The 26,614-nt window shown below is 28.0% G+C and overlaps 1 protein-coding gene and 1 long non-coding RNA gene across 3 annotated transcripts in view; one reads left to right on the top strand and one right to left on the bottom strand.

Annotated features, from left to right (window-relative positions):
- Positions 1–16: 16 nt before the first annotated feature.
- LOC147813776 (uncharacterized) lies at positions 17–1,477 on the top strand. Its single transcript, XR_015432525.1, has 2 exons — positions 17–120; positions 1,349–1,477. It is a non-coding gene; the product is annotated as an uncharacterized LOC147813776 (long non-coding RNA).
- Positions 1,478–3,416: 1,939 nt separating this feature from the next.
- Usp7 (Ubiquitin-specific protease 7) overlaps positions 3,417–26,614 on the bottom strand; it is a 49,439-nt gene continuing 26,241 nt past the window's right edge. For both annotated transcript variants that reach the window (XM_016058570.4, XM_016058569.4), the window contains exons 16-34: positions 26,544–26,613; positions 24,207–24,338; positions 24,059–24,122; positions 22,940–23,041; positions 22,763–22,862; positions 22,014–22,106; positions 21,858–21,925; positions 19,998–20,152; positions 18,759–18,858; positions 18,517–18,584; positions 17,987–18,095; positions 15,990–16,067; positions 12,502–12,605; positions 12,220–12,388; positions 11,812–11,859; positions 11,173–11,244; positions 10,991–11,087; positions 7,480–7,618; positions 3,417–4,926 (exon numbers count right to left, since the gene is read on the bottom strand). In XM_016058570.4, the coding sequence (XP_015914056.1) occupies positions 7,512–7,618; positions 10,991–11,087; positions 11,173–11,244; positions 11,812–11,859; positions 12,220–12,388; positions 12,502–12,605; positions 15,990–16,067; positions 17,987–18,095; positions 18,517–18,584; positions 18,759–18,858; positions 19,998–20,152; positions 21,858–21,925; positions 22,014–22,106; positions 22,763–22,862; positions 22,940–23,041; positions 24,059–24,122; positions 24,207–24,338; positions 26,544–26,613 (1,736 nt within the window). In that variant the 3' untranslated portion in view covers positions 3,417–4,926; positions 7,480–7,511. The remainder of the gene's footprint in view (positions 4,927–7,479; positions 7,619–10,990; positions 11,088–11,172; positions 11,245–11,811; positions 11,860–12,219; positions 12,389–12,501; positions 12,606–15,989; positions 16,068–17,986; positions 18,096–18,516; positions 18,585–18,758; positions 18,859–19,997; positions 20,153–21,857; positions 21,926–22,013; positions 22,107–22,762; positions 22,863–22,939; positions 23,042–24,058; positions 24,123–24,206; positions 24,339–26,543; position 26,614) is intronic.

Genomic DNA, 26,614 nt, shown 5'->3' with positions numbered 1-26,614 from the left:
CTTTATAAAATGAGGTAAAGCATTTAAATTGCCAGACTTTTTTTCTTTTCTTTTCATAAAATGATCGAAGCAAATTCTATGTCTTGGAATAAAGATCCCGAGATTGAAGTTGATTTTAAAGTAAGTACTTTGCATCCGTATCATAAAATAATTGATAACAGAAGCGTGGCGAAAAAGGAAATTTTTTGAAAAATTAGTCCGTTTAAGTTAAATATAGAATTTTGAGTTAGATTTGTACTTTAATTTTCAAAGTTAGATTTTTATTTCAATTTTCGAGTGACAGAAGAAATTGTACAAAATCTAATACAATCTTAATTGCCACAAAATATAAACAGTAAAAGGGAAGTATACATTTAAAAATTAGTCTTGTTTTGTAATTAGTGATAGATGTATAAATTTATATATATATATAAAAGGTTGATTCAGAGGTTGTGGTTAAGATTCCAAATGTGAATAAACAGCAGATTCACGAATATAATTAAATATTCTCATGGGTTGGCTTCTAAATTAGACGAAGTATGTAGTTAAAGCATGATCGCATTTCATGGGCAAGAAGAACATCTCATATTAAGCTCCAAACATAATCACGACTATAATGAAATTAAATGACTTATCAATAGCTTCAAATCCTTTTAAATATTTTCAAAACGTTTAGGGAGGGTGAAAAAATAAACCTTGATTAATTTTGTAATTAGTAATTGTTGGGTGTCCTCCTTCCGATGATACGTCTATGATTAATAAATTATAAAATATGCAATTTGTGTAAAATAAATAATAGTTGATTCAGACGTTGTGATTTCATGTGACTAAACAACAGATTCACGAACATAGTTAAATATTCTCATGGGTTGGCACCTAACCCTTGACAAATTTTGAGAATCTTAATGTTTGCTGTTAACATTTATTAAAATTCTTATCTTTAATTTTTAGCATTTTCTTCTGTTTAATTTTAAATTATTTATAAACAGTGTTTATATTTTGGTATTATTGCCCAGTCAGATTTATTAGTACAAAAGTCATACGCTTCTTCTAATTCTATAACGTTTTAAGTTCTTATATTAAAAGCAGCAATAAAATTGAAAGTTGATATCATCCATATTAGTTCAAAATAAATTCAAGTAAAGGATAATATCTTGTAAGTTATTAATATCGAATTCGGCAGAGTTTTGCCATCAAAAGCATCGTCATTATTGGCACATCAACCAGGGGTGGGCCTTTGCTTTCTCCAATGCAGTTAAATTAATGGTTGGGATAAAAATCATCTGAATAGCATTCCATCTCCGATTAGATTTTGAAATGCTCATTTTACCAAATAGTTTTTAGCTACTTCAGTCTTGTATATTTTCAGAACAAATTGAATTTGTGAAGGTGGAATCTAGCTCAAAATCAGTTCTCAACAAATCGCTCTGAATCAGCAGTATTACGGTAGTATAAGAGAAAATGGAGAACGCCATAAAAATGAATGGTAAAGGAACAACTGATGCTTAAATGAAGGACCACCAGCTGCAATTCATGCTTTACATAGGAGTTTGAGTGAATCATGTATACGTCAGAAGATTCCCAGCATTTTTCTAACATCTGTAACGCTAATTCAAGTGAGAATGTCTTTTAGTAGCCAGGGCAAATCAAAAAATGAGGCCCAAAGTAGTACAGCAACCAATCTATCTGTAAAAGCAATGTACAGTGCCCAAAAGAGAGTGAGGAAGGAAGAAAAAAAAAACACTATGAATAACTTTTGATCTAATGATCGGATCTTCACTTTGTAATACTCAAACTTAATGGTTCGAGGGGGAGACATCGAATATGTTAATTAGTTAGGAAATCAGACCCAAAAACGTACTTTCTCTGAATAAATATACCTTTTTCTTTTCTCTCAATGGATTCGGATTTCAGACACCCAAAGTATAATGGGGTAGCTGCAATTTGAGAAATGTTGTCCCCATGGTTTGGTCTGGAGAGCAATCGAAAGTTTGGGACCCCTTAATGATAATGCGTACTTTGCCATAACTCGAGAACTTTTTAAGCGAATTGAAAAATTTTTTTCTCCACAAAATTAGTTTTTCCAAAGATGCAAAAAAATAAATTTTAGAAACATTTATGATTATTTTATTAAATAATAGTTGAAACCTTTTTGAACTGTCAGGTATACAATTTTTTACGCTATTTTAAAGTATAGAATTTTACATGGCAAAATACAAAATTTGGATGAAATCGGTTGAATAGTTCCTGAGAAATCGAAATTTAAAAATGACTAATATTTAAAATTCGATTTTTAAAAATTAAAAATTTTTTTCTTACTATTATTAGATAAAATAATAAATACTTACTAAAATTTATTTTGGACATGGAATTATTCCTGGAAAAAAGAATTTTATAACTGGGTGTGCAAATTTTTTTCAATTCGCTTAAAAAGTTCTGGATATGGCGAAATATGCAAAAAGTAAAATTAACATTAAGGAATTCTCACTTTGGATTGCTCTCCTTACCAAGCTATGGGAACTATATTTCGCAGATTGCGACTACCTCCTATATTTTGGAGGACAGAAATCCAAATTCATTGGGAAAAAAAGGAAGTAACTTTTTTTGTCTCATTTCGTAACTTAAAGTATCGTCTGCAGTAATTAGCATATTTGAGGACACTACCTCGAACTATTAATATTGAGTCCTCTAACATAAAGATCCGATCAATAGTTCAAAAGTTATTCCGGGTGACCCCCCAAAAGGGGTCACCCAGGATAACTTTTGATCTATTGAATAACTTTAATACACCCGGAGTAACTTTTTTGGGGGCGCACTGTACAGGTAGTTTCAACAAGTAGACACTCTCTTATGGATCAGTCTAATTTCTATTCTCACACTGTACATTGGAATTAGCCACTTACAGTGGCAGCCATTAGTTTTCTTTTTTTAAATTCTGAATATATATTACATTTAAGATAATTTAAAATAATTTTACTCTCATTTTATAATATCTAAAATGAGCCAACTGAACTAAAAAGTTATTAATAAATATAACATTATAGCAGTTTATTATGCACTTAAAGTGTGTTAAAGGTTAAAAATAATAAATTTTAAACATATTTTCTTTAGTGGTTAAGTCCGACTTATATTTGGGCTGCTATTTTTGAAAGTGAAATAAGTTCAGTTTTCCTATATCAAGATATTGAAGGGTTAGAGTTTGAATTTAAAAATATTGGCAAAGGTTAACCAATTTTGATGTTTGCATTTAAATTTATAATTTAATTAAAATTTAAAATGCAGTAATGAATATTAAAATCTTAAGAAATTAACGATTTTTAGCTCCAAGTGGACTTGTTTCACTTTCAAAAATAATATTCATTCGATAATCATATGAGTGTTATATGGTTGAAATGCAAGGTTGAGATGCAAAATAGTGAAAAAGAAAGGAAGGAACAAAATTTTGAATTACTTTTATTGACACTGTGTGTGGACTTAGAACTGTAAAAATGAATTTTGAAGGAACGAAAAAAAAAAAAAAAAGAAAACATACAAATTACAAACCATGCATTCTGAAAATAGTAAACAGTAAATAGAAAATAATCTGCATGGAATGCAAATCATGAAAATTATTAAAAACACATGATAAAAAACTTGTCATCATAGTTTTGAAAATTAGTAACTCCTATAAATTTTAAGACACTTTGTAGGTGAAAACAAGCCAATATAATATTTCCATCAATATCATCACAGATCAAGTGAGGACATCTAAAATAACCTCATTTTTATTTGCATAGTGATCAAAACTCTAAACTTTTAACAATTTCAAGAAATTACAATAATCACACATCAAGCAATAATTAGTAAAAATAATGTAAAATTTATAAAATAATACAATTTTCTGCACTTTTTTTAAAATTTGCAATGGAAATTGAAGCACTCCAATATTAATTAACAAAGTAATTTTCTTCAAATTTTTACAATAAAAAATCATATCAATAAAAGTTAATTTAAAAAAGAAAACATAAATTATGTTGTTACTCATATTTAATTTCTTAAATAAAAAAAAAAGTATTATTTTCAAACTCAACACAAAGTACAAAAGGCTTGCATCAAGGGAAAAAAGCTAAAATTAAAGCAAAAATAAATTAACACGCTAGAAAGGCAATTCAAGTCCTTAAAACACACAAATCTTAATAAACAGTCTCAGTTTTATCTTTGCAGCAGCAGCCATTTTTCTTTAAAATTATTTTTCCTTAAATTTGTACACCACGTTCAGGAATAAAGCAGGTGATCAAATATCAACAGTTACAGTTACAACCACTGGTACTATAATTCTGCTAAACTGCCCATCCTGTTGTCCAATCGGAGGATAGCTTCATCGACAGCCATTGCATTGTTCTTAAAATCATAGTCGGAAGTTCTTGTTGAGAAAATAGAGTTGAAATATTTTTAAGGTTATTTATTTAACACCTAATTTGAGCCATGCTCGTATACATACGAGTATGTATATTAACAGTAGAAATTGAAGTGCAGTTCCAGTCGTACAAAGTGCCAACGTTGGATGAAAACTTGGCCAGCTGCAACCTTTTATTACCAGGCAAGAAAATTCCTCAATAAGTGATTTTAATTTATTTATTTATTTATATAAAAGTTTAACAGTGCAATGGGCATAGTTCCTGGACAATTATGTTGCCACATACAACACTAGACATATACAGCTCTGAATAAACAAAGGCCCCTGAATGTCTAACGTATAATTGTCTGTAATTCAATCATTTTAAACAGCATAACTTGTTTCAATCTCATACAAATAACTTTATTTTGGAGAAAACTTGTCATACACTACAAAATGTGGGAAGGAACGCAGACTGCAAAATGTTTGTACAATGATGAAAGACTGAATGCACACTTGACCAGCAGAAAAATACAGCTCGAAACAGCTGCATAACTGGAAAAAGCTGTTGCCTGAAGGGGAAAAAAAATACTATGTAATAAAAATAAATAGTTAACAAGGAAAAAAAGCACATAACAGATGAAAATTGAAATGTTTTGTTAATGAATCTGTCCTAAGCATTATTTTAGTTAATGAAAATTATAATGGGGAAAGTGGGGTAATATTGGGTAGCTAAGATTCAAAAGCTTTTAAGAGCTAAACAGTTCAACCTAGAAACTCAGATTTATTCAAGATATTCATTGCTTAGGCCTGTACAATACATCACTCCTCAAAAGTCATTGATGCATTACTTTTTTTATAAATGAAATTTTTTTTCTAGAAAAAGACTTACCACACTAGTAAGGTAAAATTGGGTACAAATTTTTTTATTTTACATCTGTCGTTGAACAGCTGACCCAATTTCTGGGTTTATGACTACTGATGTTCAACTCCGTAGCCTTGTAATTTTGAACCAATCCAGAAGACAAGAGAACTCTTAGATCAAGCAGTGATTCTCCCGAAATATCAATTCCTAGAAATACTAGAATAGTGAAAACGTGACTGACTATTATATATGAGGCTTTACATGAGACGTAGGCAAGGCCATACTCAAGGGGGGTGAGGGAGGGACAATTGTTCCGGGGCATGGTATTGCTGAAGGCCCCATCAAAATTCCTTACCAAAATATAATTGATTAGTTCTTTTTTTCTTAAAAGAAACTGCAGAAAATTTCTTTTTATCAATATAAAAAATACAATTTTATATAAAGAACCTTCAATAATTCTACAACATATGAAAATAAGGCTTTGTGCTTTAAAGAAAGAGCCTGCAATAAATTTTGACCCAGAGCTTGAAAACTTTTGTTCAGCCTTGGATGTATTTGTCTTCTGCTGTCACTGCAGCTTTCTCGGGCTCTGCATAGACACATATCAAGGGGGTACCTGCGTAACAACAATTTTACCTTGGCACTAGTTGGGCTCAAAATTGGCTGAATAATGGAAATATTGGCTGAATCTGACAATTCTATACAAGGCCAATATTCGAAAATAATGGACCTTTGAACCCTTATTGAGCCAAGAATCGTGAATATTGGTCCAAAGTTATTTTGCTGCTAAGGTCAATTTTACCCGGAGAGCAGAGGTAGCCGAAATAGAACAGTGCTACTACAGGATGAAATCTTATTTTTTGTTAGGGCAGTAAAAGTATAATGATCTCGACTAAAAATAATTTTTATAATTCCAATGATTTACAAATAAGGATAGCTTAAAAACAAGAAAACATTAGAGTTCCCATAATAAAACAAACCTATCTACACAGACACCATGAATTAATCAACAATAAGACGCTAATATGGTAGTTTTTTCATAACTAGTAAAATGTAATTCAGAGTTTGTCCACTTAAAAATATCTTAGGGAGGGGAAAAATTCCATTTTGCAGAATAAAATTCTAAATTTGACAGAATCATAAATACGCTCCTGCAATTAGATCATCCTGTAAAAAACAATTAGAAATCCTGCAAAGAAGAATCAGGAGAGGCTCTAAAGAAGTATTAGTTATAAATACCATAGTTGCCAAATTTTCCTACTTCATTAGAAATTTTTTATTTTTATATTTAAAGAGGTAGCTTTGATATTTTACTCTTTTATTTAAAGATACATAAATTCTTTGCTAATCATTGATGAAGTTTTAGGTGCTGATAAAATTTAAGACATTTCTGCTTACAGTTATAGTAGAAGTTTTCATTTTGCTATCATTAGAATAAACTTCTTATAGTGCATGTGTTGGCAGATAAGATAAAGAATAAGTATGATTTCTCTATTATAATATCAACAAACAAAGATACTTTTAAAAGTTTAATCTATAGTAAAATCTAGCCTACTAACAGCTAAGGAAATAGATTTTCTATTACCAGAGTGAAATAATTTTTATGTATAAAAATCAAAAGAACATTAAACAATTTCTATTATTTAATGTTCAAAAAACCACCAATATAACTGTTATTTCAACAACAGTTTTTTTCTTTAATGCAAATACATCTTTCATGTAATAGGTCAAAAAGAGCAACATAAAAAAAAGGTAAAATGAAACATATTTTAATTCATTTTTGGTATCAATACAGAAAAGGGATAAACAAGCATTTCACTCATTTCCTTGTTACAATCAGAAAAATTCTTGCTATTTTAGACTCTTATAATTCTGCTGTTTTTAAGAATATCACTGCACATTTCAAAGGAATGTACTTTTTGTTCACTACTTATCTAACACATCCCATTGCTTTTCTTTGTGACAATTAATTACTAAACTCTATATTCAATGTTAAAAATGAAATCAAAGATTTGACAAATTTTTGCTACTAACTTGATTGAGATTAACTGCTATGTCATAGTTGTAGTTTAAGAGTGTGGAAGAAAATACAATACCGTAGGGATAAAATGAAAAACTTTTAACGATTAAAACAAAACTTTTCCACCAGCTATTGTAAATTGTGGTTATTACAAACTCTTAGTATATTTATATAAATTAATTTAAAAATAATTTTTTTAAACTTAGATTAAAGTTTTTGCAATAGATATTCTATACTTACAATAATGATTCTAAATAATTACAATGCCACTGTCAGTTATGAATTTTGATTGCCTTTTCCAAGTAATTATATCTTGATCGCTTTGGAGCTTTATTTACATGTTCTAATCCTAACCAGGGTTTTGGCTGAACTGCATTACCTGCAATGGAACATAGAATGTATCAAGTTCATAAAATGTAATATTATTCGTAAGTATAAAAAAACAAAATCTTTCATTTAAAAAAAATATTAGCAAATTCTTTAATTAAGAAGAAAAGCTGATCGAATTTATTTATTCTATACATTTATAAATTCTCACACACATTTTACAGATCACATAAAAAATGTGACATAACAAAAAACTTGTAAGAAGCTTTTAAATAATGTAAGAACACACAAGTAATAATTTCTTGATATTACAACAGAGCATTCATTAGTAATCCTTAAAAATTCCTTATTGGTATACTTTACTCCACTTTTACTACATTAAAACTTGTTACAATATTTTTCAGATTCTTTAAAAAAATATAAAGATAGTTATATCAAGAGACAATTTTTAGGACTTAAGTTAACAGTTTGATCATTTAAAAACGTATATTAAAAAAATATATACACTGCTGGACAATTGCTAAGGATGGATAACACTATCATCCATAGCAACCACAAAATGAAAGGAAGCAAAATGAGGAAAATTAGAATAAGTGCGGGATATAGTAAGAAGAGGTATGCGTATGCAAATTTTTTCCCCACGTCTGTTCATCACATGATAGTGCTGATAAGAGCTTTAAAGGTTTTGACGCGTGTGGAGAGTTGTTGTTTTAAGTCAAAGTTATACAGGAAAGATTTAGTTGACGAACTTGACATTTTCAGCATGTCTTCCCGATATCACTTAGATGATTTTAAGCGTGGCCGAATTATTGGAAAGATCGAAGAAGGGCAAAAAATAACAGATGTTGCCAGGGTGTTCGACATCGCTCACAGCGTTGTTTCACGGCTGTGGAAATCATTTAAAACTACTGGAATGTGTAGTAGGCGGCACGGGGGAGGTCGTGTTACAAGAACGACGCCTGCAGAAGACAGATACATTGTCCTATCAGCAAAAAGGAACAGGCGCACCACAGCTCAGCAGGTGGCAAATCAGTTTCTTGCTGCCGCAGGAAAGCAGATCTCCCGAAAAACTGTTGCGAGACATTTGAGGGGAGGAGGACTATACGCCCGCAGAACTGTTGTGTGTGTCCCATTGACCAGACAGCACCTTACTGCCCGTTTGCAATGGTGTCGTGAGCATCACAATTGGACTGAACAGGACTGGGCATGCGTACTATTCTCAGATGAGAGTAGGTTCAGTCTGTCATCGGATTGTAGACGCCAACTAATCTGGCGCGAGAGTGGTACTGGTTATCCTCCAGAAAATATCCAGGAAAGGGACCAATATCCGACATGCATTGTCATGGTGTGGGCCGGTCATGATCAATGGCCGCACGCGCCTACATGCGGTTGCGAATGGGACTATGACTGGCCAACGATACATTGATGAAGTTCTACTTCCTCATGTTCGTCTTTTCCGTGGTGGTGTCGGTGATAAATTTGTGTTTATGGACGACAACACAACATGTCATCGAACACTCGCTGTCCAGAATTGTCTAGACAGCGAGGGTATTCAACGCCTCATATAGCCATCACGTTCTCCAGATCTAAACCCCATTGATAATGTTTGGGATGCTTTGGGGAGGCAACTTGCTGGTCGAAACTATCCTCCGACAAACAAGAACACCCTCATCCGTGCACTGACAGAGGAATGGGATAAATTACCTCAACAGCTGCTGGATAATGTTGTGCAAAGTATGATACGACGTGTAGAATGTTGCATCACACTCCACGGTGGACATATCCCGTACTGACACCTTTCTTCAAGTTGCCTGCTGACATTTAGATGCATTGTTCCATTTTTCCGTACGCAGCATCAGAGGAACATTTTTTTTTCTTTCAGATGTTTCATAGCTTTTGTACTTTCCAGAACAATGAATATTCTTTATTCTAATATCTGAACAGTGTGGCAACTATATTTTATTCTACTAGATCTCATGTCTCGCTTAATGTTATGCTACATTGCAATTTGTGATCCGTCCTTAGCAATTGTCCAACAGTGTATAATAGAATTAGTAGAATGTTAGTTTCTACTAATGAAAAAAAAAAAAAAAACACCAATATATTTAATGTTCATTCTTTTTAAACTGCTAATAAAACACAAAGATAATGCATAAAAATTATTTTCTGAAAATAAAAAAAACTCCTTTAACATGTGAATAACGATTCACCCAATTTATATGTATTACGTTCATATGCAAATATCAGAGTACAACTAGAGTAAATAAATTTATCAGTGATAAAATGTCTTGGTCACACTTGAAACAACCTGGATCATTGAAAATAACTAATAGTAATAGAAGTTGCTCCTAAGGACAATTAACACTATATTTGTGGAAATACTTTTTAGTGTGGAAATATTTGTCAATAAATTTTTTTAGTTTCTGTGAACTGTCTCATTTGGCATGGTGGTTGAATTGCGCTTTGTTTTTGGTCTTAACTTTGGGTATAGGTTTCGAGATTTGATCATTTCCCCAAAGTTGCATGACCAAATTTTAGGGAAGTAGAATATCAAATATTAATTCAATTCTTAATTTATAGCAATTATAACTATCAGGGGTGATTGTTACACAAAGTGAATTTTATGTGCAAAAACTCTATATCAATCTATATACCATACATGTTTTATATTTTTTTAAAACTAAGATTCATAATGAAATTACCTACCAATGAAGTATATCACACCTTTATGGTAACTATTTTAAGAAACAATTTAGCTTTTAAGAATATTGAATTTGAATTACGCTATTGGACTTAAAAATAACGATATTAAATTTATAGAATGCATGAATAAAAATCAAAACCTTGGATTTTAAACTTGCGTTAATACAAATCGCGATATTTGAAAAACACGTAAATATAGATTGCAAAATTTGATTTGAATACGAACTGTGATGTATGACTTTTAAATCATGTCATCACGTATCAAAACGCATATCTTTTAAACCAGGTAAATACGAAAACTGACCGTTGTTTGATATATAAAATTGTGCGATTATGCATCACGACATCAATGGATTCAGGCACAGTTCCAAAATGCATAAATCTGTCAAACCAAAGGAATCAAATCGGTGGATCGCCCCCAATTGGAGGAAGAATCATATATGCGTAAACACCTCGTTAATCAGATTTAGCAAAAGCTTAAAGAATTTTATATTGCGGAACTCCATAAAATTTCTGTTGGATTAGAAGTTTTTGATTCGCAGAAGTCCGCGAACTAATAGTCTTGAGATGCAGAAATTTTGCAAAAAAAATAAATAAATAAAAAATCACATCCTGCTCCTAGTTTTTAGACACGAAAGGATGATACCAAGAACCCGGAATTCTGAGGTATATCCAGAATACAATCATTCCTGAACTATATATTTATATTTTTTTAACTTACCACTCTGAGGATGAGGTATAAAATCGGGTAAATTTATTGAGTCTACATCATCTTGAATGGGCTGCTGCCTACCCATAACAATGATAGCAAATTTATACTGAAAAAAGAAATCAAAATTTTCAGTGAGTTTGAAGGAGGCAGTACATCAGTAATATAACAATAACTACTATTTAAAATGTTACCCTTTCAAATTCTTTATCAGGAACTTCTAATTTCTTTTGTATCCTTTCTTTTACTTTAGAAAAAGGCTCTCCCTGAAAAAAATTAAGATAGATAAAAATATAAATATTTACACTCATACTAAGCACATTTTTCTCTATTTACAAGATTTTAAACTCACTTCCAAAATTAGAAAAAAAGGTAAATGATATATTTTCTATTTAATTTACGAAACAAAAATGATTATAATTTCTCGTTTTAAAAATTTTAACTATACAGGGAAAACGAATTCTTTCAGTTTGTAAAAATTTCCAAAAGGTGAAAAACAGTACATAATTAATACCAACTTATTTTGTAACAAACAAGTATTTAACATTTTAAAATATAAATACAAACTTTTAATACAACTGAAGTGCATAATCAAGCGAAGTTTCAACTTTATAGGTGAATAAACTTTCTTAGTAATTCAGGATAGTATTAACCAAAATTCCAGATCAGATTGTAGCTAGACACAAAGCAATATTTAAGATATATATTGGTATCTATTATTTTAGACTGAAATTAAATTGAAATTTTATGAAAAATATGCACAGACACAACTATTGATAGAATTCTTTTAATTACTATAACTATTAATTTAAATTAAATATGAGAATACTTACATGTTTTATTTTTAGGAGAAAAGGAACTCCAAATGATGAAAATACTTCCTACAATTTACAAAAATATTTCATATTTAAGAAAATAATCAAAAATCAAACATTATATAAAAATATCAAGCAAGAATAATATCTGCACACATGAAGTTTGCATATAAGAAAATGTCTACTACAATGTAATATAATTTTATGACTAACATTCATTACAAATTAGGTATTTTAAACTGAATAAAAATACCAAATGTAAATTATGTAATTTAAATCATACTTATTTAACTGAAGAAATCAAAATTTTAAGAAATGATTTAGATTGAATATAAGACAAGGTATCAATAATGAATTAAATAATAATGTTTAAAACTTTTGAAACAATTAGTGAATATCACCCACGTCATTAAACAGGTATCTTACCTTTTGGTAATGAGCAACAGGTATCAATAATTCATCTTCAGCAAGACCAATTTCATCAGCTGGTATCTCTTCTATTCTTAAGCATTTCGTATTTGCATTAGTTAATGATTCTAAAGTCATATCTTCTCGTAATACAGAAAATATTTTATAACTAATTATATCTAATAACCTAGAGAGAAAAAACAAATAACTTTAAATAGAAACTTATAACAAACAGAAATGGGCTATTAAAATGTCATTTAGTGTTTTTCTTCTAAAATAAAAATAATTTTAAGTTCATACCTGAGTCTCCCAGAGCCATTTTCTGAAAGTTCTACTTGTTTTTTGGCTTCTTCCAATAGATCAGCAACTGTACCATTTTTGGGTGGATACAAAACTAGTTCTTTCTAAAACAAACACAAGAAGGAAAGTTCAGATTTTAAAATTTATAATTTTTTTTCACAATATTTGTTTATTTAACAATAAATGGGAGCAAATTTATTTTATTATTTAGCAGGGATGAGATTAGCCAAAAGGCAAAAAAGCTGAATTTCCACGATAGTAAATTTTACGCTAAGCGCAACCCTTTAATAATAAATTCCAGACAGTTTAAGGTAATAAATAATGTGTTGACATATAATTGTGCACTAATCTATTATTATATAAATTATTACATTGATACTTAACATTTAGTGAAAATAAAAATTACCAATTGAAAAAATAAAGCTGGAAATTATATTTTTCCTCAGTTCACGTAAGAGACAATTATTACTTGAAAAACTACCTGGTCTAGCAAATTAAAACTACTGAGAATATACATTAATATTTCATTTCTTTTAATAAATATTGTTATGTGATTTATAGCAAATATATCAGTAATATTATTTTTAAAATTATATTGGAAAAAAAAACTTTAACAATGGACTGAATCATTATGTTCATATTATAGTCTAATCTAACTAGAGCCCTTTGAAACATATCAATAAAAGTGAAGTAGAAATATATAGTAACTCCTTAACATACAAAAATTGCTATTTTAGTTTGAAAAATTATATGACAATCAGCAACTGTTTAGATAATTGTTTTTTATTTGATAAGAATTTTGCATTTTATAGCATAAATAACAGCAATTATAAATAAAATTTTGATGAGTTAATTAACTCTTTTTCCAAAAAAATAAATAAATAAATTAAATCCCTTTTTAAGTGATTCCTTTTGTTTGCTGTATCTTTTATGTTTGCTATATTTAGTCGTTAGTCCATCTTCAAACATCTTGTGACAAATCCTATTTTTTCTTCTTTGCAAGAACAGAATGTAAGTTTTGAATATATTCCCTTCCAGTTTCTCTGATGTTGTAACACTTACATATACTAATAATCGTCGTTAGAAAAACGGTCACCTTCATAGTAACTAATTTTTTTTTAAAATTTACTTCTTACAAGAATCGCGATAGTTGATCTTAAAATTGCGTGAATATGAATAACAATTATGGATTTTGAAATCACATGAATATGAAACTAGATATACGATTTTGAAAATGAGAAAATACAAACTGGGATATAGAATTTTTAAAACGCGTAAATACAAATCACGATTCATAATTTTTAGATCGCGTAAATACGAATCATGATGCATAATTTTTAGATTGCGTGAATGCGAATCCCAATGCCTTATTTTAAAATCACGTATAAATATGAAAATCAATGTTTGATATTATAAACCGCATGAGAAAATCAAGACATTGAATTTTAAACTTACGTGAATACGAATCGCTACATAAGTTTTTAAAAAGGCGTATATACGAATCACAATATCGGATTCTTAAATCTCGTAAATAAGAATCGCAAAGTACAATATTCAAATCGCGTGAATAAGAATCGCAACACGCAAATATGAAAAGCTATGTTTGATATTAAAATCGTGTGAATAAGATCGAGATATTAGCAGAGTCCAGGCTTGGGACCTCTAAAAGGCTTGTCAGAAGCAGCGTCGTTTGAACTACAAAAATCTATCTGGAGGGAGGATAAAAAATTCGGAAAATCTTATCTGCTGCGAGTAAAAGGGGAGAAAATAGCTAAAATAAGTAAAAATGAGAAAGGATTGGTAGCTATGTAGTTTGAATTTTCTGAAAAAGCGGAATACTTATTAAAAAAAGCTGAAATTTTTAGAAAAATCTGAATTTTTGATAAAAAAGCTGAAATTCAAGAAATAAAAGTGAAAAAAGCGGAAATCCGCTAAAAAGCGGAAAAATCTCATCCCTGATTTAGAAAACAATTTGAAATAAAAAAAAAAGGTGCTAAAAAAACTTATTACCACAATAAGTCATAAAAATCTTATTAATATAATTAAGCATCACAGGTAATTATGGTTTTTGTCTTTCAATTTATGAAACAGCTAAACATATCAAAGTTCAATGAAGACTGCACAAAAAATTTTGCAAAAGTAATAAAAAATTACATCACGGAAGTAATTAAAATTAAAAGCGAAATCAGGTCAATTAAATAAATTATATTTATTACATTAAAACCATTGCACAGAATTTCAATAATAATAGCACCACTATAATTAGCAAAATATCAAACTTCTTACATCAGAAACTTTATGTATGTAGTCAAAAATTATTTCATCAAATTTTTAAAAAATAAATGCAGCCATTTTTTTTTAAACTGGCTTAGAATATCACATTTATTTATCTTTTCCATTCTATGCAAGAAGCATAATTGTAGATAAAATTTAGAAAGTGTTGGTAAAGAAATATCTCAATAATTTTAGAACCATAGTTTAGGTTTATTTCCAGAATATTCTTGGAGACTTTGATGCAAACTCCCGGAAGAAATACAAATAAAAGCTTAGCAAATAGCCGATATAGAAAAGAAGCAATAAAAATAAATATGTTAAAAATGGAAATCAAAATAAAGGTAAAAGTAAATGCATTAAACAAATAATGATAAATAAAGGTAGAGAGAATACAATTGATGAACGATATCACATTTAACATCTTATTTTATTAGAAATTTTATGTTATCCATCTGATTTTCATTTTTTGAGTATTTTTAGCCTTCCAAATTAAAAAAAAAAAAATATTTTTATGAAATTAATGTTTAAGAGGAAGGAAAAAAAGAAATGCATACATGATTGTTTTACTTAAGTTTTTAAGTTAATCAAAGTATAACTTTCAAAGAAAAAGCCTTTAGAAATTCCTCTTATCAGGCTTGATCGACCAGGAGCGAAAATGAACTCCGTAAAAAAATATATACTTTTTTCAAAACCTAAGATAATAATTTTAAAGAAATTTTCTTCACTTTCACTTCTAGATAGAATTATCTAGAAATAAAATTGAACAAAGGTTTTTTTCTTCCTTGATCTCATGTCTTTTTACATAACAATATATCTAAAGGTTAAAGAAAAAGTTACATAACCAAATTTTTTTAATGCAAATGTTTTGTTGAATTATGAGCCAATAAATTTCATATTAAAATAAATTTTATATAAAGATATGAGTAATTCTGTCCACTGTTAGGTAGCACACTCAAGGAAATTTAAAAAAAAATTTTTTTAAAGAAAATTTCATAAAAATGATGCTTGATTAATGTTTTTCTGTATGCTTAAAATTAGAACAAAGCAAACCCATGAAAAAAGTATTAATAACAGGTAAAATTAGCAACTGATATTGACAGAAATGTAGAAGCAGAAAAAAGAATTTTATAAGTATATATTTATTCATATTAAGGTTTTTAAGGTAAGATTTAAATCATTAGCTTATTTGTAAACAAAAATAAAGCATAGATTACCTCTTCTTTCAGTTTGCTATTCACCCACGTGCACTTGAATTGCTTTTTGTTCTCTAATTCACTAACTTTAATATTAAGCTGAAATGTAAAGGGAGGTAAATTAAATTTAATGAATTTTAACATCAATTACTAACAACTTTTAACAAGAAATATTCTATTTTCTCAATGAAATTTAGCTTTATATTTCTAAAAAAGACACTATACATCAATACAATTTGCTGTAATTCAAGAAAAAATTATTATTTTTACAGTTAGAACCTGTTTGATGGCTAAATGAATACTAAGCTCTCAATATTAACATATATCTACATCAAAGTCTTGAAACACCATCACAGCAATTTCTTTTTGTCTTGTTTGAATTTCAAGTGCCAAATGAGGGGAAAAAAACTTATAAGAAACTATTGTTTTTCATTCATAAAATTAGATAATTGTCATATTTAAGGTTTATAAGTGTTATTTATGAAAATGATTCAGAAGCTTTGTAAGAAAGAAATTAAAATTGCTATTCATTGCACAAAACATAAAATTAAATTGTAACTACATTAATATTTGCACTGTATGATTGTAAATTTTTAATTACAATAATTCTATAAAAATAGAAAGAGTTTTAATTCATGAAATTTATAATTTAAGTAAATAATTACTTAAAATCTATTATTAATAAATTGTAGATCATAATATTTATTTCATACGCAGCAACATTTATTTTACATGCATTATTTTTAACTTTCCCAACATACTCTTGAAAGAAATCAAATATATTACCTGGTCAATGGGACAGAAAGAGTTTGAATTGGGAAAAGATAGTAATTTTCTTCTTTCCTTTATTTAATTTAGTAAAAGCTTTTTTTAGATCAATTTAAAAAATAATTATGGGGATCCCCCAATGAATTTTCACCTTTCCAATAAATCGAATATTGTATGTGCCAAAATCGATATAGACAGTGTCTATAAAATTGTCCACAAAGACAACATCAGAGATTAAATGTATCTTAAATTAAGATACAAGTCACTTATATTTCTAATTTCTTTCTTTCATATCAACCAAATCAATTTTAAAATTTAGTTATAATGCAACAATAAATTTTAAATAACAGTAATTTTGCTAGTCTTTGGAGAGTAGGGTTCAATTCATGAGTTTCAATTTTCAGTGTCTCATTGACTAAAGAGAGTTCTTAAAAAAAATTACATAAAGTTCTATACTTAAGATAAACCCGAAAAGTAAATATTTTATTAATATAATTAGTAATGGAATCAGTGATATTTTAACAAAGAGCTAAAACCAAAACTGAAAATATATATTAATATTTTACAACATTCTTAAGTCCTAAAATATCAACTAATTTGTTAGTTTGCTGTTTAGTTCAATAAATAGAAACTTGTTTAATTTCAAATAGCTACTTTTCTTTTTTATTTTGAATACAACTGATATACACTTAGAGAAAGAAAAACGAATTAGATATATGTTCTTATTAATATGGATAAGTAATGAAAGGTTGTAATTTTCTAATTATTACCGAAATTTTTCACGCCTTTCTTAAACATGACTTATGACTAAATTTTAAATTCCACTTTTTATAAGTATGCTATAGATTAAAATAATTAAAAATATATATATATATATATAAATAAAATTAACTAACTGGCTATTTATATAAATAGGGTTTGAACATTTTAAAATCTTATTTCCAAAGTTAAAACTAATCAAATCATCATACTTTTAAAAAGTTAAACACTACAAAATTACTTAAAAAATTTCAATGCATAAAATACATCACTGTCTCAACCTTCTGAATGTTAGTCCTTAATTTTTTAAAATTTTTAAGCTGGTGGTTTTCTTGCAATGAAAAACCACTTTCTCATGTTACTATTAGAAACAAATATACATAAAAGAAAGAATTTTGAAATGATTTGTAAAGTAGAAATATTTGGAGGAATACTTAGTTCTCTAATTTCACTCAAATAACTTAAACTAGAAACTTATCAAACATTCTTACCTGTTGATAATACATTTTTTTGGGTTGCCTAGCTTTTACTGGAACCAAGAGTTCTTTCAAAGTTCCTTCATAAGTACATCGAAGTGGAGCGCCTGGACCATCTCTGTAACTAAAAGGAATACACTATGTATGCACTGAGTAAATATTTCAGATGATAAATTCAGCCCTTACAATGAAATTATTAATTAACAAGAGTAATTATTATGTACAAATATATTAAAAGTCTTAAAAATGTATAAATAACACAAAGCTCTACGCTTGTTGGGTTGGTATCAAATACTATATTTAATTCTCTCTAAGCTTTTAGCATTTGGTAATGATTAAATGTGATTACATTTAACCTTAATCCTTACATTTGACTTACCTATTGAATAAATAAAAAAAACTAATTTATAATACAGTTAAAGGGTAAATTAAGATGACAAAAACTGTCAAGAGTACTTAAAAAAAGGGAAACCACTAAGTTTTTTATTAAATGTAATTACTGGTTATTAATTAATATAATGTTAAATAAAATTATTGCTACATACTTTATAGCTTTGAAAAACTGTAAGAGATAGGGATCTGTATTGAGTTTTGTTGCAACAGCATGAGCCATCTGAAAAAAAAAAAAAAAATTATATTCATTATTAATAACAATAAACCAAGAAAAGTTTAATGTATCCAATATTTCTAGGTAACATGTATTAATTGGTACAGTTTGGTACATGATACAAATTAAAAAAAAAAAAAAAAAACTGAAATTAAATGAAAAATAAATAAATTATCAAACCTGATCATAATTCATTTTCAAGGAAAGTTCTACAGTAAAGCCTGGGTCGTTAGAAATAGTTTTATCACAGAAAATAACTTCAACTCGATGAAAAAGATCACTAAAAAAAACATTATAAATGGAATAAAAGTTTAAAAAAACTGACACAGATTGGCAATAAGGGCAGGTTTAAAGATAGGAAAGATAGTTTAAAAAAAAGTTAAATCCATTACATGACAAAATTTGAAAATTATATTGAAGAGTGAATTATATTTATAGATGATTAATTAGCTAGTCAAATACACTATATTTTGTTACAAAAACCGTTCTTTCATTAAAAATGTAATGAGAAAGAAAATTTTAAATTGCCCTGTTTTTTTTTCCTTTTCTTTTAATGTTCAGGGGTGATTGAGAGACCAAGTCAAAATTCCGTAAAATTTCTTGAGTAAAAAAAAAAAAAAAAAAAGTTTAAATCGAAAAATTAGAAAAAAAATTTAAGCAAGGTTTTTTCCTTTTTCTCAATATTTCTTAATTTACTTAAAATATATTTAAAATTTTACACATACCTATGTTGCCCTAGAGAAGTAATTGAAATTTACAAATATGTCTTTCTTTCTTGAGTTTATGATTATAATAACTATTTACTGATAAAAAATTAATATTAATCTTGAATATAAGTTTACAAAGTATCTCTCTAGCTCTCCCTTACAAACAAATAAAATAAACTGTGTTTTTAAGTTCCACCTTTGAAAATTTGATTTCTGGAAACTTTTGTGATCAATGATTTTTTGAAAAGTCTGAACCTTCGATCTCCGGAAACTTCCGGATGACGGTTAGCGAAAAATAAGGAAATCCGGATCACAATCAGCCCTGAATGTTGTCCAATTTCAAAGTAATTTTTTCTACGTCATGAAAGAATTAAATTTTTTTTATTGCTCAGAACTAGAGATTTAAACTAGAAATAACTAGAAGAACAAGACATTTTTGCAGTTCGTTTACTTTAAAAATTAATATTTATTTGAAATGGGATGCATAGGCTGAATGTCAAAAAATATTAGGTGTGGGATAGATATTTTTAAATTTTATTAGTGTACTAGTTTAAAATAAAAGATAACCAGAATCATTCATGTATTTAATAATTAGCAATGTTTTGCAATAATATTGAACTCAAAATATGATAATAGAGGAAAAGCAAAATTAAGAAAATAACAAATATGCAAAAATATATAAATATAAAAAAAAGAAATTGCAATAACTAACCGAAAATACTCCTTAGCTGTTGGCAATTCATAATCGGCAAAGTTCAAATCTGCCCTTTGGAAAACAATTATATCACCATCCATTAGCTCATCTAGAACTTTTTCTAATGGCATATCTATATTTTCAATACGTTCTACTACATTTGGCTTTACTTCCTAAAAAAAAATTTAAAAGAAAATATTTTAGAAATGAACAAAACTTTGGAGTGCACATTTAAGCTTCAGTACAGTTCTATCTAAAGGTTTCAATAAGACAAATCATCTTGCAGTTTTTGTTGACTGCTTATATCTGTGAGAACGAAAAAAAAAAGAAAAAAAACTATTCAGGTAAAAATATAATAATTTTTCAAGCATGTTGATTATAAAAGTATTTCTTTTACAGGTGCATCAATTTTTTACCCAAACTTAAGAAATTTGTTGACATTTCCTGTTAAAATCTATATCATACTCAGATTTAAGTTTTTAAGAATTAAGTACAGTTCTGTATGCTACTTTCAAGTGACAAACAATGATGTTTGAAATATCTTTTGTATTCTTTTAACAGTATTGTACCTTTTATGTATGCCTATTTTTAATAATTTTGACTGAGTTATGGCAGTTAAGATTTTTTATTTTATTTTATTAAGGTCATGCCTCTTAATAAAATTGCCAGCTTATCTTAAAATTTCAAGAAAATTCTTGCTAAATTTATAAAATATTGAAATTCAAAGTTTTCAAAATTTATATAAAAAGGTACTTGGTTTTTTTCAAAGTGCCTGATCGATGACATGCTGTGTAAATAATTAAATGAAAATATTTTTTATTAAATAAATTTCAAATAAATGAAATATTGCGGAATTCGAAGCATCTTAAGGAGTTCCCTTTCAAAAACTTCTTTTTCTGATAAAAAAAAATTATATAAAAAGAGAGGAAGAGCAACAACATTTTGAATTTCACATTCAATATTACTTATTTTATTTCATAATCCAGCATTGAACAGGAGGCTCTCTGAGCATCTATGTTCAACTCTGTAGCCTTGTAATTTTGGACCCAATCCAGAAGACAATAGGAACTCCTGGATCAGGCATTGGGACATCGAAAACTTTCTTATTCAACTACCCGCATTTGCGTTACATGGAGAGAAAAACTATGAACACCTTTATACCCCGACAGTTAGAGAATTCTAACCCATACCATTGTGGATATTTGACATCAGCACTAACCGTGCAAACTGAGAGCATTATTCATATCAAACAGCTTCCACTTAGATTCAAACCTGGGTCGCCTCATAGGGAGCCGAATGCTCTATCCCCTCAGCCACTGCAGCACTAATTTTATTTCATGTTATACTTTTACTAATTTTGTCAACACACAAATGCGTCAAAATGATTATAAACCTATCTAATTAGTATGTTAGGATTACAGAATTAGGATTAACTTAGGATTACAGAGGTTTGCATTTATTTTAGTGCATGGTTATAAGGCATTAAAGTGGCATAAATAGTATGAGAATAACATGATCTAATAAATATTGTAAATTTTAATTGATTTAGCGTCAACAAAAATCTAAAAATAAAAAAAACTTCCATTTATAGAATTGTTTAATGTAAAATTGGCAAAATTTTTAAGTTTTTTTTAATCCCAGTTCTTATGGACTGGTTATGGGAAAATATAAATACAGACTTTTGTCATATTTTAACATTCAACAGTATCATCCTTAAGTTATGTACATAACAAGCAATAATTATCAACATTTAAAATTGTAAGAAAATTTAAAAATGAAATATAATCTAGTTAGTGGACATAAAATAATAAACATGTATTGTTTTTATTTTAAGAATTTTGTTAATATTTTTAAAAGTTTACTAAAAAATTTGATCACCTCAAACAAAAGAAGTTCAGTATCTTCTGGAAAGCCAGCTCTTTCATTCAAAATTGGTATTAGAGCTCCTATTAAAAAGAAAAAAAAATTTTTAAGGAAAAATGAATAATCAATCTACAAAAAGGAATTATTTATAAGTCCTAATATGTTACTTACTAGCTTTGGAATTTATTGACATATATGTATGACCACAATAAGACATTCTTTTATTTCTTGGATCATACAGTTTGAAAAACAAAAGGACATCAGCTGCAAGAAAAAATAAAATTAAAAAATTATATTTTTTACCTATCCATCAAAGAGTTTAATATCAATTATATTAGCTATCACAGATTGAATGGAAATACAAAAAGCAACATAATCATTTTAAAACAGCATACAGATGCAAACAAGCTTTTTTTAATCTCTAAAATTGATCAAAGGGAAAAATTACATAAAAATTTCTCAAATTTGAAAAAATTTCTATTTCTTATTAACAAATCTCACACTGTTAAAACGATTGGAGAAAAAGTCTCACAATTGGCAAGTCATGTTTATGTACTGCTACATAAATTGCATCAAATACAATAAATTCAATCCTTTAAAATAGGTAAAGAAAATAAATACTTTACTAACGTATTGCACATGAACTCGTATGTGATGAAATTGGTGCATGGTTAAGGTTGATCACTGTAGTAGTAAAGTAATAGGCAAGGTACAGACAATATGATAATATTAGTGTACCATCAATTAAAATAATTGAGGAACACTGAATATACTGATCAGTTTTCATAAACACAGAATTAAATAAAAAAAAATCTAGTTGTAGCTATGCATTTATAAATGCCTACTAAGTGCAAAAGTTTTAATATTAATAAGCTAAATAGAAAGTGCTATACATCTATACTATCATTGGAAAAACTTACTATCTTTGTCAAATTCTGGTATAGAAAGCATTCCAGAATCTGGTTCAACAGTTTCTAAGAAAACTGTCCATGGACTAGTGCTATCAGCCATATCTATTATCTATAGGAGAAAAATCAATTAGTGATATGAATAAATGCAAATGAAACAATAACATGTGTAATAGATTCTAATCTTACTGGTTTACTGCCTTCAGTTTCAGTATCTATTGCTACAGGTCTGCAAGTTTGATTCGTTCGGTAAATTAAGGGCCATGGCCTTATCATATTGATTGGATATTTCTAAAAATAAAACATAAAATTTTCTTTAATTTAAAAAACTACTAAATATAAACAGAAAAAACATTTATAAAAATCTTAACATGCAAATATGAAAAATATCATTTATATAGATATCTATAAAACGCTGCACAGAAGTTTATTTCATAAAATTCTGAATTTTTTGTACGATAATTAACATTTTTATGAAGAAATTTTCCCAGCTTTAGATACAATTTTTGAAATTGAATAGAGATAATAAGAAGTAAATTAGTACTGTAATTGTAAAATACCTAGTTTGAAAATAAGAACTAATTTCAAATCAAAATATTGATTTTCCAGATAAAATTTATTCTTAAAAATTTTTATTAGAAAAAAGAAGTTTCTGTAAATGAAATTTTGTATTGAAAACTTCAATAAAAGATAAAAATACAGTAGATCATTAATCAACGAAATTTGGAACAATTGGGCAACTTGGAAGGAAAAAAAAACAGTTGTTTTTTAGTTTACTTACTTTTCCTCTTTTAACAGAGATTAGGATTTGCAGCAGTACAAATTTTAGCATAGTTCACAGAGTGTATTTTGTTTTACATAGCCTTTATTCAAAACTGATACAATAACTAATGTAGTTGACCACTCAGAGCCATATTTAATTATTTTGATTACGTTTTCTCCTTTTTTCAATCTTTTAATGTAAGGATAGCATACATTTTTCTCATTTTTTAGGACATGTTTAAAAAACTTTCTTACTCTTTCCAATTTACTAAAAAAATAGCATGAGTGCTTTAGTCCCCTTTTTTAAAACTAATAAAACTGGTCCAGCATTCCAAGGCAGAATAAAGCAAGTGTAAAAATTTTCAAGAAACAAATTTTTGATTTCCTTCAGATAAAAAATATTTTTAGAGAAAGCTGAGAAATCAGGTTAATTGGCCCTTAGATAACTAATACTCTATTATTTTTTATTATCACAAATTGAGATTTTTTAAGGCATTGAACAAAGAATATTAGAATGCTAAAATAAAATACTAAATAAATGCTTACCATTTGTTCAGATAGAATCTCCATGAAAGTTCGTAAGGTACATAACTTTTTAATTTTAAAGCATCTATAGCAAAAAGAATAAAAATTATTATCTGTTTTTTCTTTCAAAGCTATATTTTTTTAAATATAAGAAATTGTAATAGTGTACCTATAATTTACTTTATCAGGATCATATAAATCTGTTCCTTGATGACCACAAAAATTATCAGATGTAACTATTTGTACATTCATATACAAATGGGCTTCATTTCGCTCTTTTCTCCGTAAAGCCTCTTGTCGCCTAAAATGTACAAAAATAATTAGGTACCATTTAATTTTAAAAATAATTATTTGAGAAAATGCTTATCATTAGCAAATGTATTTAGTATAATAATAGAAAAGATTAAAAATATGAATGAAAGGTAAAAAAGTCTTGCTTCATTATCTCGGTTAATTGATAATTCAGTAATATACAGGTAACCAAATGAATTAGAAAACTTGAAGTCCCAGTTTGTCCCAAACCGTATTCGAGTTAAAAATATGGTGTCATTTTTTAGGTAAACACAGATTCCTTATTGTTTAGAACAGAGATAAAGGTCAAATCTTTCAACGACTTTCTTTTATGAGGAAAGTGTACACCCGTATTGAAACGAGATAAAGCTGCTCAAATTAAAGGGAAAGGTTGAAAACCTTGGATAAGAGTAAAAATTTGCAGTTACTGCTGCCTGGTGTCAAAGTTTTATATCATTTACTGAAAAATGATGAACTCTTTAGTTCACATGGAATTGTGGCATAACAGTTAAGCTATCTGCCCTTTAATTGAGAGATGGGAGAGATTCAAATCAGAGTTGAGATATTTCATTTATATTTCTAGATTTCTGATCTAATAAGATTGATAAATATTTAGTATGTTTTATTCAACACATAAATATATTATTCATTAGTTTAAATTTTTTACAAGATTTAAACTTTTAGAAAAAAATTCATAATTGTTTTATTATTTTATAGTTAAAATATGTTATTTAAGACTATTTATATAAAGCTTAGTAGAATTTTTTTTAAAAATATTTTGTTTTCATTTTAATAATTAATTTTTAATAAAAACTTAAAATAATTATAACAAGGTAAAAAATTTAAATTGGAATTTTTAAAATATTATACATAGATATAAATTAATTAAAAACATCTACCAATTGTTTTGCTTCTAAAAGTTTATATCTTTTAAAAAATATAGGATTGCATTATTCTTTACTGATTTATTTCTGTTTTAGTTTAAGTCTACTTTCTTTGTTTCAAAAATAATTGGACAAGGAGGGAAGACTTCATAAAAAAAAATTGACCTTTTAGGGTTAAAAGTATATTTAAGGGTAGAAAAATTTACAAGACTCAGTTCTTTCCAAAAATCAGACAGCATCATTTGCTTTTATTTCTTACAATTTCCGATTCTGATATTCATTTCATTCAAAATTTTAAATTTCTTTTTGAAACCCATAGCGTTACGCCTGTAAGGTCTAGTCATTTTTGACAATTAACATATGTTTCAGAGAATCTCAAAGCCTAAGTCAGAGAGGGCAAACCCATGCAATGAGTGCCATTAGGTGGTACATAGGTATTTCAGTGGTATGTAAGAAGTTCAGATTAAGTTACTTATATTCAATAATATTTCAAAAATAAACAAATCTATTACCAGCAGCAAATAGAAGTGATTATGGGTATTAGCACAATGACATTTTCCAGATTGTAAGGGAAAATGACTTTTGCTCGAAAAGGAAAAATGAGTGAGTGTGAAAAGGAAAAAAGAAAGATGAGATGTAAAGAGATAATCCAAACTGAATTACAAAACTTGCAAATTCTATGCAGCTGTTTTCGAATTGAACTCTAGTTTTTTAAAGAGAAAATGTCAAGCTTGAGCATCAAATGACACACTAGAATCCCTAAAATAATAAATCCTTATTTAACTGGCACACTAATTGAAAAAGATCCACCATCTCTGGTTTGAACAAACATAAAATCAAGAAGTTATGACAACCATGTGTTTTAATTCCAAAATGAACTACTTAATACAACATTTCTAAAAACAAATAAATAAAATGTATTGATTGCTTCGTAATCAAATTCACAAAGAGGAATGAAAGCATACAGGAGACTAACTTCCATTAGAAGATTCTCAATTATAAAAAAAAAAGTAACAATATTCTCTATTGTTATTATCATAGATTACACCAAGGATAAAAATGAATGGACCTGTCACTATTTCTTCATCAATAGATGCTTCAAGCATGTTGAGCGTAATATCAAATATTCCAGTGGTTTGAATAATTTCCTTTAGACTTTTGGTATTGATCAACAAGGAAAAAATGTTCGATTTGAAAGCCAAAAAATATTTTAAGCCTACTTTTGGAGTGATTTTTTTTTTTCATTTTCTTTGGTACTATTATAAAGAAAGAAAACAGTAATGAGGATTGTACTAAAGAGTGTAAACTTATATATATGACAAAAACCTAACCTTTCTTCTTGGAGTCTGTCTACTAATTGATCTGGTATATCTTGCTCTGTAACTGGTTGCAACACATCAGC

The sequence above is a fragment of the Parasteatoda tepidariorum genome, chromosome 3 (assembly GCF_982258835.1).
Source record: "Parasteatoda tepidariorum strain Cologne lab strain chromosome 3, Ptep-v5.0, whole genome shotgun sequence".
Classification (NCBI taxonomy): domain Eukaryota; kingdom Metazoa; phylum Arthropoda; class Arachnida; order Araneae; family Theridiidae; genus Parasteatoda; species Parasteatoda tepidariorum.
This window is presented reverse-complemented; position numbering and strand designations above follow the sequence as displayed.